The 12,836-nt window shown below is 39.5% G+C and overlaps 1 protein-coding gene across 1 annotated transcript in view; it reads right to left on the reverse strand.

The window, feature by feature from the left end:
• The window catches only part of fasn (fatty acid synthase), a 67,447-nt gene that overhangs the window by 50,086 nt on the left and 4,525 nt on the right, over positions 1 to 12,836 (reverse strand). Inside the window, exons 2-6 of the mRNA XM_076298708.1 lie at positions 1,643 to 1,783; positions 1,067 to 1,219; positions 782 to 955; positions 470 to 670; positions 86 to 208 (exon numbers count right to left, since the gene is read on the reverse strand). Coding sequence (XP_076154823.1) covers positions 86 to 208; positions 470 to 670; positions 782 to 955; positions 1,067 to 1,219; positions 1,643 to 1,769 — 778 coding nt within the window. The 5' untranslated portion in view covers positions 1,770 to 1,783. The remainder of the gene's footprint in view (positions 1 to 85; positions 209 to 469; positions 671 to 781; positions 956 to 1,066; positions 1,220 to 1,642; positions 1,784 to 12,836) is intronic.

A 12,836-nucleotide genomic window follows, 5' to 3' on the forward strand; every position in this document is an offset into this window, starting at 1 on the left:
TCCTTATTCTGCAAACTTCTTAGGCTATCTAATTCAGCCTACGAATGGAAAAAAAACTTTATTTTTTTGTTTTCTAAGTTAGTACCTTGCTCTTTGTAGCCATCTGTGTTGTTGCCTGCATTAAGCACTGTAGCATAGACTCTTTTGGCAGCAGACTTCTTAGTCAACAGCACCACAACAGCTGCTTCAGAACGGCAGTAACCATTTCCTGAAGGATACACAAAAACACACACACAGCCAGTCATTAATGATTAGATAAGTTGCTGTGGTCTACAACAATCCACCAATCCAGTTGGTACGGCAATGTACCAAACATAGAAAACCAGGAGCTGTTCAACTAGATTCTTCAGAAGTAAGTAGTAGTAGAAGTAAGTATATTCTAAAAGCACTACGGAGACATATATGATTTTGGGCGATGTAATTAACTGTAACTAATTACCTCAGCGATGACAGAAACATTAATAGTTACCTGAAGAGTCAAATGACTTGCAGGTTCCATCTGGACTTAGCATGCCAAGCTTCATGAACTGTACTGAGGTGTTGGGCTTCAGTAACAAGTTTACCCCGCCTACCAGTGCAGCATCACATTGGCCGTTACGTATGGCATTAAAAGCATTCTCCAGAGCTAAGAGACTTGAAGAGCAAGCGGTGTCAATGGCTGTACTGGGACCTGCAAAGTAAAAAACAATTGTCTGAATTTAACATTTTCCACAATATCCAGAGTCTTTTGGATGAGTTTAAAAAAATCTGTTGTGCTGGACTTAGGAAAACAAAAGCATACCATTGAAGTCAAAAAAGTAGGAAATACGATTCGCAAACATGGCACGCTGGCAACCGGTCATGCTGTATCCCAACAACTCCTCTGGATCTCTGCTGAAGGCCTCGCCTGCCTCTGAGCCACTGACTCCGATATAAACTCCAGTTTTAGAGCCACGCATTGTCATCGGGTTTATACCTGAGGCCCCACAAAAAATGACAAAAGACAGATATTTCATCATGGGTGAGATCATGGCTTTTCCAGGCGCAGCATTTTTGACACAACTGATATCTACATCCTTCTCCTCACCTCCATCAACAATGGCCTCATATGAAATTTCTAGCATGAGGCGGAGCTGAGGATCCATGGTGTGGGCCTGCTTGGGGTGCACACCAAAGAAGGCAGCATCAAACCTGTCAATTTCTTTGAGTTTACCATTTCTGCAGGGCAGCCCATAAACACCTAGACAAGGAATAGATTTTTCAAAGAACAGTGAACTACCACATTAATGAGATGTACAGTACATGGTTTTCTTTTTCTTTTTAAAAAAAATCCTATTTACCGTATTTTCCAGACTATAAGTCGCACCGGAGTATAAGTCACACGAGTCAAAAAATGTGTCATGAAGAGGAAAAAAACATATATATAAATATATATATATGTTGCACCTGAGTCGCAGGACCAGCCAAAAAAGTGTGACTTATAGTCCGGAAAATACGGTAGTTCAATCTACAACCAGGTGACCAAGAACCTACATATTTGTCTATTTATTTATTTAATCATTATTCATTATTTGGGTGTTTCAGCTAACAGTAACCATAACAGAACAATGAGTAATATCATCTTCCCAATTGTACACTTAATGAAATTAAATCTTTGACTTACCTGGCTTCCACCGTCGGTCATCCTCTGTAACCATATCGACAGAATTAAAAAGATTCTCCCAGAATTCTTCTAAATTGTTGGATTCAGGAAGTCGCCCTGAGATGCCAGCTATGACGATATCCTCCATTGTGTCAAAAAGTGCTGTGAAGTGGGAGGAAAAACGCTTATTAATAATGGCAAGATAAAATACAGTTGCATGCAAAAGTCTGGGCACCACTGAGCATGTTTGAGGTGAAAAGAAGCAAGAGACTTTAATGAATTTAAGAAGAATTTAATGAACTTAAAAATATAAATAAAAAGTAAAAAAAAAAAAAATAATATTGCTCACGATTCCATACGATTTGCGATTTTAAGTTTATGATGCGATTTTCTCATAATTTCTTTAGTTAAATAAGCTTAAGTCAATGTTTCCCACAGGAAATATGTTAGTTAAGGTGTCTGACCAAGAAGAGAGGGGCATATTGGGCTATGTAGCTGATAATATTATTATAATATTATATTGTTATATAAACTACTGATATAAAAAGAAAAAAATACTGTATTTCTGATGATTTATTCATGACAGCACACATTATGCAGATATTATAGACTGCATAATGTGTGCTGTCAATGTGTGCTTCAGCTGTCAGCAGCACTGGTTGAAGCCTGGAAAATATTGTAAACAAAGTAGCCGAATGGGCTACCTCATCATAGTCTACTGGTTGGACCAGAGTGGGTTGAAGAATCTATGGTTGGACTGTTCAGTTTCTCCATGTGTGTTTAAGCAGAGACTTTCTAATGAGGAGACACAGCACTCAAAAAATACTCCATAGAAATGCATGGGGTTAGTTTGTAACGTTGTCTACACATATCCCACCCCTTCCTTGGCAAAACGTCGACATGTGAATACATTGAGCCAATCATGTGGTGTGATGTCAATACATTGAGCCAATCATATGGTGTGTTGTGAACTCGCCACTGGAGCAATATTGGTGTCGTAAAGCCTTGCGCACGCGCCTTTTTTTGCTGAATAGGATGCCCGGTGAGTGTCCAAAAAGCGTTGCAATATGGCCGCCGAGTGGAGGGACCTGCCTAAAAGGACTTTGGTTTAAGTTCCAAAGTGATCCTTTTTCTCCTTGGGACAGGCCATTTGAGTCTGGGAAAATACTTTTCCATTTACATTGTGATTAAGATGATAAAAACTTAGCAGTCAACTTGAATGCAACAGTTTTGAAAAAATTTGCACAGCGTGCTAATAATGCTAACCAGATTTAATAGCAATTTAAAAACAACAGTCTTTGATGCATGATTGTGAATGTTTGGATTAAATGTGCGTGCTGCACACGGTGTGTCCGCTGAGAGAGAGAGAGACAGGGGCAAGGAGAGGGTGTAAGATATTTCCAAAGATTGTATATGGCGGAGCAAGATAGTTCATCGTAGTTCATGTCTATGGGCGCGAAATGGGGATTGAGTCCTGTTTGCATAAAGAGGCGTGTCGTTTCGGGTTCCCGAAAGTGGCTCCTGATGAAATATCTAGCTCCGCCATATATAATCTTTGGTATATACAATGCCGCCACTACCACCATGCAGAACACATTGTGCGTAGGGCACCAACTGATGTCAGGGGCACCAAAATTTAGAAGTACTGCTTTTAATTCTTCCAATACAATGTCAAAATGCAGCAATAGCATGTTACATGCAAGGAAGATATGGGTCAATCTCCACTATGCAGCAGATCTAATTTGAACATTATGCTACATTTAATTGGGATCACATCTTGAGCACACATGTGAGACAGAGAGAGAGAGAGAGAGAAAGAGAAATTCCAGCTGCCTTGTCATTGATAATTGATATCTCCTTTTCGATATAATTTCATGAAATCATGAAGGCAACAAAGACAAGGCTAGAGTTGTCCAGTTCCCACTACTGACCATTTATAAACTGCGAGAGGGTAGGCTACTTTAACAGGCTGCTCTCACTTTGATTTTGAAAATGGACAAGAATATAACATATGGCCTTTGCCTTTGTGTAGCCTAATGGAATTAGTGAGTCTTGAAGTCTTAAATAATTTGTTTCCCTTAAACTAAGCATTTACATGAAGCACGTGATATGCCGATACGCATTCCACTCAGACAGGCTTATAACTCAGAAAACAGAACATAAACAGAAAATGACTAGCTAGCATCATGTCATTAGATGCTTCCATTTCCAAAGCAATGAAGGCTCTTTATACCAACTTAATATTATGCATATGTTGTTAATACTTTGGAATTAAAATAGCCCCACATCACATACCCTTTACCATACCTAGAGATTGGCATGGTTTTATTTCGGTTAGCCTAATAGCTGGTTTGATTTGAATTGAGATGAGCTTGGAAGTGGAAAGTGCCCCATGCCAATCTCTAGGTATGGTTAAGGGTATGTAATGATGTGGGGCTATATATAACTTTATCAGGATGCATAGTATCTTGGACCCATGAAATAACTAGGGCTCAAAATAAAAATATGCCTGCCTCTATGGGAATTTAACATAGGGGTTCACTGCTCCCTGTATATTAAAGAAAAACATTTATTTATTTACGATACATTATTCATTCACAAAGAAAATTGGTGTCCTTAAAAGGTCGTATTTTTCCTATGTTTTTTTAATTAAGACATTAAGAGCAATTTGCAAAAGATGATTTTTTTATTCCTCTTTTTATTTAACTTTAGCATGGGTGTATCTTATGCTGCTGAGCACTGTATGTAAATGAGTGTGTTCATGTGCTTTATATGTGCTTCTCTGCGTGTGTGTTTTCACTTGTGAGTGTGTGTGTGTGGGGGTAATGGTGTGTGTGTGTGTGTGTGTCTGCTTGCCTGCATGTGTGTGTGTTTTATGTGTCTGTGCGTTAGGGTGGTCCTTATTTTTCAACTTTTGAAAGTTCATGCTCTCACCCCACCAATATGTTTGAATAAATAAAAAAAATAATTGGGCAAAGTTTTATCAATATTAATCAATATTTAGAGGTTGCTCAAGACCTTTGAAGTTTAACACATACTGTGCAGTGTGCATATTCAGGATTTTTTTGCGTATTATTTGATACATTGTGCTAGCATGTATAATTGTTTAATAATATATGCTTATGGCAGCAATGGACTTATTTGACCATGCAGTCAATGATAATGTGTATTGATTATTGGTGACCACACTGAAATGGGAATTCCATATTGTCCATTCAAATTTGCAATGCTGATTTGCTAATCTCATCTGCTGATTCCGGTATTTCCCAATAATATGCTGTTGTGAGCAATTCATAGCAACTCCTGTTTTAGTTGTGATATGTCTTTCAAAGCATCAATGTGAATGAAGCACAATAGACAATATACACTTGAGACAATGGCTGAAGCAACATGAAGCAAATCCGCTATATGGTTACTTGGATCAGAAGAGACTGAAATGACTGGAACAAAGTTACCCTCCAAGAAGCAGGTTTTATGTTTGTAGTAATATTACCATAAAACATTGAAAAAAAACTGCATGAAAGTGCAACAGCGGTGATCAAAGAAGTCTTGGTATTCTAGGACAAGGCTAGGATTCCCGTTCGTCCCCAACATCACACAAATGTCCCCAACATCACACAAAACACTTCACAACAAATGGCAGAAGCTGAAGAAAAATGCCAAGAGAACTTCTGATTCTCAGCAGTGCAATGTAGAGGCCTTCGTAGACCAGTTGGGAGACCTGTTTGATATCGCACATCAAGATGCACTCATTCATCTCAAGAATCCAGAAGATAGAGACTTTCTTCTGGCCCAAAGAGAAAAAGGACGTCCCGGGTGTACAACTGTACAATATGATGATACAATTTAAATCTCTCACTTTGGCCTTTGGCCCTGGACACTTACTGGATCTGCTCCTTGTTATTTTAATTCAATGATCAAGTTACATCCCCAACCGCCCACTGCGGTCTTCTGATGAGTGTCTGTTGTGTCGACCAGTCATAAATGCTATGTCAAATTCAAGACTCTTTTCCTCAGTGGTTCCATGTTGGTGGAATGAGTTGGCCAGTGCTCTCCGTTCCTGTGATAGTTTTTGGCCATTTAAGAGGGTCTAAAGGCATATCTGTTCAACATGCACTTAGTTCTTTAAGCGCTTCTTATGCGTTATGGTTTGTAAAATATTGTTTTATTTCCATTAGGCTGTTGATTAATTTGACATTGTTGTTTACTATTGATATTCTCTTTAATGTAGTCTTACCATGTTATAGTTTTTATATTATTGATTGAATGGACATTATTGTTCATTATCGCTTCCCCCCCCCTCATTTTCATTGTTTATTTCATTAGGCTATTGATTTAATTGACATTGTTTATTATTGCTATTCTCCTTATTATATAGTCTGACCAACAAATAATATTGCATTTTATTTTGTTGTGCGTTCTTAAATGGTACAATTTCTGCAAAAATTGCTACCTCTAGATATTGTAGGAACAATTCAAAATTTTGCACAGTGTGTTTTTATTGATATCCTAACACATTTAGGGGGTGAGAGTTGAACATTTCCCCCAAATTTTTTTTTACCCCATATAAGGACCACCCTACTGTGCGTGTGTGTACTGTATGTGTGTGTTCACTTGTGAGTGGGTGTGTGTGTGTGTGGCTGCGCCTGCCCTGCATGTGTGTGATTTTATGTGTGTGTGCGTGTGTGTGGGTGTGTTTGTGCATGCGTGCATGTACGTGTTTGTTAATGTGTGTGTGTGCATGCGTGTACTTGCGTCCGTGCCTGTGTGTGCATGTGTGCGTGCGTAGTAATGCCTACTGTGTGTGTGTGTATTTATGTGTGCGTGCCTGTGTTTGTGTGTGTGTCTGTTCTTGTGTGTGTGTGTTTATGTGTGTACGTGTGTGTATGTGTGTATGTGCGTCCGTGCCTGTGTGTGTGCGCGTGCGTGCCTGCGTACGTATGCCTACATGTCTACTGTGTGTATGTGTGTCTTTATGTGTGTGTGTGTGTTAGGGCTGCACGATATATCTAAAATCTATCGTTATCGCGATATCAACACTTGCGATGGACATACCGCAAAGATTACTTAATTTTCGATAAATTCGATACATTTTCTGAGCCGTGCGCATTCCATACAGTCTATGGTGTATTCACATTCTGAATGTCAACATATTTTACCAAACTGATGCGGTCATGCAGCCCAAGAAGCCCGTCCCCTACCAGTTTAGGTGTGTGGTGTTTTAGGTGTTAAAGCGGGAGCTAAGTCGTGATGGCTGAAAATAGTGAGTCGAGCGAGGTAGGCTACACTTGGGTGAAGAGGAATTAGTGACTAAAAGGAAAAGCACGTCTGTTATATGGGAATATTTTGGTTTTATGAAGGATGCCGTGTTACAAACACAGCGCAAATGCGTCCTTCTCCACCGTGTTAAAATAAACAATTTCTTTCGTTATCGTTATATCAGAAGTTGTCTTTCACTGTCGGTAAGGCTTGTATTTCATGATTTGCATTTAGCAAAAGCCCCAGACAGCAGCACAGAGGTAATCAGGATTCGTTATTTGTAAAAGTTGTTTAACCTACTTCTGGACTGTGCGATTGCAGCCCAATTACTTTCACTTTCCGCTGCCCTCGTAGTCGGCATGCCGGTAGCCTAATAACGTGGGATGCGCAGCGTACTGTATGAGGTTACAGACTGAGATGATTGCCGCGATATAGCTTAAGTAGGCCTAGCTTCTTTGCTAGGCCCATCGAAGGCTGGCAATGTGGAATATTCCGCTGGTTGGTGCACAAGTGTTCAGATTGGCTGTCCACCCGTCTTTTATGAGGATTAGGAGCAGATCTTCCACACAACTTCGATAGCCTAGTCAGTAGGTCTCTTAGCTGTCCACTTTCATCAGGCCATATAGGCTACATTATATTTTATATTATTTAAAAATTATACATTTATTTCTGTAATTATACATTTACCCCCCCCCCCCCCCCCAACCCTACAGTGTATGTTTGCAGCAAGCAGAATGAAAAAAAAACATTAAATATACTGCTCAAAAAAATTAAGGGAACACTTCAATCATACACTGAATCACTCTGTCACTGTTTGGTTCTGAGCACAAGTAAAACTTTTGAGGCGAGTGTTTTATTTTGCAAGAACTGTCAGACATTCTGTGAATGTAGTTTGAGAATGGAGAAAAGGGTGGAAGGTTTCAAAATATGTGTGGAAAACCTTTATTGAGCAGTATATTTAAATATCGCAAATTATATCGTTATCGCAGTACTCAATAATGGTATCGCATATCGCATGTTTTCCTAATATCGTGCAGCCCTAGTGTGTGTGTGTCTGTTCTTGTGTATACACGTTAATTTATTGTATGGTCAACCATGAACAGAATTCCACAAAACTTCTTAATTTCTTCTTCCACACACACACACACACTTACATACAAAAAGTTGCAAAAGTAGGGTATGGAGACAAATTGACAAGTGTGATTTGTTTTTGCGGAGAGTCATATTTTGTACCGCAGTTAGTAAGACCCTTAGAACCCTAGACTGTTTTAAGGGCATTTTCACTACCTTTAGTGAGCATTTATCCTGGTTATTGTAAGTGCCATATACACATGCTATATATTGTTTTTTTCAGCAGAGTCTAGGCTACCCAAATCTACCACAATTTCATGTATTAATACTTGCATTGATTTAATTTTGATCCTATTTCATGGGATTTCATGTGTCTCACCACTGCAAGCTGGCAGCTCGACTTGCCTTTCATGTGTGTATAGAGCAGACTGTCCTGAATCTGGCAATATCATTGCCATGGTGGAGGGATTCTCTGGGGCTGAGCAATTTACAGACATATGTGGTGTGCGCCTTACAGAAATAAATTCCATTTTTTTTATTTAGTGATTAAAAAAGACCTTTCTGCACTCCATATCTGTGACACAAACTGATCTGACCTGACTTGACCCGAGTTTACGTGTTAGCCTGTGTGTGCCTATGGTGTCTGCACTCATAATGATTCTCTACAACTTTTTACTGCATTGCCATGAACAAAGTAAAGACAAAAAAGGTGTTTCTTTGTTGAACAAATTGGGATGCAATGGAATGTTAGGATCTCAAAACCGGATTATGAACATTCTTTGCCATAGAGAAACACACAAAAGCGTTGAATTATAAACATGCTTTGCCACAAAAACAGACAAAATCGTGAGGTAAGTCGAGCTATATGAAGTTATTATTTTGCCGTCACTTCGTCTGTTTTGATACCAAGTACATCCTTTTGGGTTATAAATGATAGCTCTCCGCTTTCATCTGACATGCGTGGCATATCTATCCGATCACAGGTCCGCAAGTAATTTGAGAAAACGAGAGTAATGGGTGTGCAGCGTTGGTTTTTGTACATGACATTATTTTACAGTCACTTCATCTGTTTTTATAAGCCAGAAGGATCGACATACTTGGTAACAATGGATAGCCCTGTGTCTCCTCTTTCATCTGATCTGCTTGCCATATCTATGCGATCACGGGTTCGCGAGTAATTCAAACGAGAGTAATGGGTGCGCAGGTGAACGCAGAGAAGTACAGACTGAAGTAACTGTGCAGTATTACATGTCAATTTTTTTTTAAATCTTAAACAGCCCGGCCAACGCCTGAATTCCAGCACAGAGAAAGTTAGCCCTGATGACTCACAACTTGTCTTTCAGGATGGATAGCTCATGACATTTCTAGAAGCTTTTCTATGTAATTTTGCATTTAACAGTGTTTCCTCTATGTTTATTTTAGGATGGCGGCCCGCCACAACAAAATGAATACTGCCATGGTATCAGAATCAGGGCAGACGCACAATGTAGTGCCTTGCAATTTAACAATAAGTAAAACTAATCAGAGGTTATTACGACCAGTCCAGTTTCACTTTACATATCACATATTGTATTGATGTAGCGCTATCATGAGCTTCCATGTTTGTCAGCATTGCAAAAACTGCAGGTACAATTTTGGCCTGGCCCCACTTGTAAATCTAGAGGAAACAATAAATCTAGAGGAAACACTGTTTAAGTACTTTCCCCTTTTCAGAAAAGTGGCCTTGAGCTGTCTGACCAACATCAGACTTTTTATCTCAGTAAATAGTAGGCCTACTACTGTACTTGAATTTTAGGTGTGCAAGCAGTCCAGGCAATTCAGTGTCATCCATGTGTCCAATACCTGTCATCTGTCATACTGGTTGAATTTCTAGGCCTATCTGCTGTTGACGGGACAGTGTCTTCCTTGTTTACCCTCTCCATATTGCCAAAGTCAAGATGATTTGCACAAGAACTCAACTTCGAGAGCACAATACACCTTTGAAAAAATTCGTAGCCTTGCCAAACAGAAACTCCTTTGTGCATGGTGACTACTTTAGCCTATGTGCTTATTATTTAGGCCTAGTTCTGTACAGGTGACATTCTTTGCCTCTCCCTACTTTTTTCTATCCAGCTGCTACTCTTGATTGTGGAATTTGTATGCAAGGATATAGGAGTGCCAAATAATATCTGTTTAACTAACTTGAGTGTTCATACACAACATATAACTAATCTAATGCCATAACATTCCCAAACCAGGTTAGGAGACTCTAGTAGGCCTACAGGCTTAAAGCCTAATGTGGACCTGTCCGACCACTTTCATGAGTCATTTTTTTCTGGCCATCCCAAGAAAACACTTACAGTACCAAAAATCTATTCCAACCATTTCTCCTGTGTTTCAATCTAACATCATAATAGCTCATGTGAAAAGATATAGTCTTGATGAAAACTGCAGTCCCATTTAAGGAAGCAATGAAACTCATTAATTCAAAAACACATAGTCTGACTAACAGATGCTTCACTGATCCTCAGTCTGCAATTTTATGAAAACACACCACCTTCATCTTCAACAATTAGAAAGTTGCTTTAAACCCATTAATGTCCATGTTTTTCCTATACAACACTTAAAGTCCAGCTGAGCTAAGCACAAATCAGTTGATTTTTTTCAAATCAAGTCTTTTGTCAAAATGGTAGGCCTATGTGTTTTTTTTTTGACAAAACAAATTGTTTTTTTTTTAAACATGAACGTAGAACATCGGACCGACAAATCTTGCGAGAATCGTGAAACAACACTGTAGATATCGGAACTCCCCCTATTACCGTCGGTCCCGTATTTCCGCCGTCTTGCGTGTATGTATGTGTCACTTAATATCCATTTCTATACAAACCAAGACGGTGGACTAGGGCTGCACGATATTAGGAAAACATGCGATATGCGATACCATTATTGAGTACTGCGATAACGATATAATTTGCGATATTTAAATATACTGCTCAATAAAGGTTTTCCACACATATTTTGAAACCTTCCACCCTTTTCTCCATTCTCAAACTACATTCACAGAATGTCTGACAGTTCTTGCAAAATAAAACACTCGCCTCAAAAGTTTTACTTGTGCTCAGAACCAAACAGTGACAGAGTGATTCAGTGTATGATTGAAGTGTTCCCTTAATTTTTTTGAGCAGTATATTTAATGTTTTTTTTTCATTCTGCTTGCTGCAAACATACACTGTAGGGTTGGGGGGGGGGGGGGTAAATGTATAATTACAGAAATAAATGTATAATTTTTAAATAATATAAAATATAATGTAGCCTATATGGCCTGATGAAAGTGGACAGCTAAGAGACCTACTGACTAGGCTATCGAAGTTGTGTGGAAGATCTGCTCCTAATCCTCATAAAAGACGGGTGGACAGCCAATCTGAACACTTGTGCACCAACCAGCGGAATATTCCACATTGCCAGCCTTCGATGGGCCTAGCAAAGAAGCTAGGCCTACTTAAGCTATATCGCGGCAATCATCTCAGTCTGTAACCTCATACAGTACGCTGCGCATCCCACGTTATTAGGCTACCGGCATGCCGACTACGAGGGCAGCGGAAAGTGAAAGTAATTGGGCTGCAATCGCACAGTCCAGAAGTAGGTTAAACAACTTTTACAAATAACGAATCCTGATTACCTCTGTGCTGCTGTCTGGGGCTTTTGCTAAATGCAAGTCATGAAATACAAGCCTTACCGACAGTGAAAGACAACTTCTGATATAACGATAACGAAAGAAATTGTTTATTTTAACACGGTGGAGAAGGACGCATTTGCGCTGTGTTTGTAACACGGCATCCTTCATAAAACCAAAATATTCCCATATAACAGACGTGCTTTTCCTTTTAGTCACTAATTCCTCTTCACCCAAGTGTAGCCTACCTCGCTCGACTCACTATTTTCAGCCATCACGACTTAGCTCCCGCTTTAACACCTAAAACACCACACACCTAAACTGGTAGGGGACGGGCTTCTTGGGCTGCATGACCGCATCAGTTTGGTAAAATATGTTGACATTCAGAATGTGAATACACCATAGACTGTATGGAATGCGCACGGCTCAGAAAATGTATCGAATTTATCGAAAATTAAGTAATCTTTGCGGTATGTCCATCGCAAGTGTTGATATCGCGATAACGATAGATTTTAGATATATCAGAGCCCGTCTACGGAGAGCCTTGCCACTCCGTATTAAGTCCCATTGTACCGAATTTTGGTTGCAGTTCCACTAGATTTCCACTGGGGGCGATCGCCATGAGTGCAGAATGAATGGGAGTCAATGGAGCTAGACGGCTAAATTTGCTTCTTTCACCTGATTGTCGTTGACAAATCTCAGATTTGATTGTAGTTTGTATAACTTCAACATGGGTTATAGGTCAAAAGTTGAATGAACGAGTACTTATGTCCTTTTGATTTCTTACAGGTTGGGTCGTTGTTGCCCATAACACGCTAGCATTGTGCTAATGAATGACGTCATTGACACGTTTGAAAGGCTTTTTAGAACAATTAAGTGACTTTAAAAAATATAATACTTTTCTTTGCCTCCCCTTTCGAAAACAATATTCAAATTACTTGGAAAAAAATTATATCCAGAGAAAAGTGGATTTTGAGGGGTACAGCTCCATAGACCTCCATGCATTCTGCACTCGTGGACGAGCGCCCTCATGTGGAACCACAGAAGGAACTGCAACCAGTTCAGAAACCGGAAGTTTTCCGAGAGTGGCAGTTCTCCCCTTATTAGACATTCTCTGGATATATCGTGCAGCCCTACGGTGGACTCCTAAAAAAACGCAACCACCCACACCATAGGTGTATCTAAATTAGCTATGTACCAAAAATGACATTTTACCGTGACTCGAAGAGCTGT

The sequence above is a fragment of the Alosa pseudoharengus genome, unplaced genomic scaffold (genome assembly GCF_046254945.1).
Source record: "Alosa pseudoharengus isolate Yale_2024_CS ecotype anadromous, Long Island Sound unplaced genomic scaffold, YU_APseudo_1.1 YU_APseudo_1.1_scf_21, whole genome shotgun sequence".
Lineage (NCBI taxonomy): Eukaryota > Metazoa > Chordata > Actinopteri > Clupeiformes > Clupeidae > Alosa > Alosa pseudoharengus.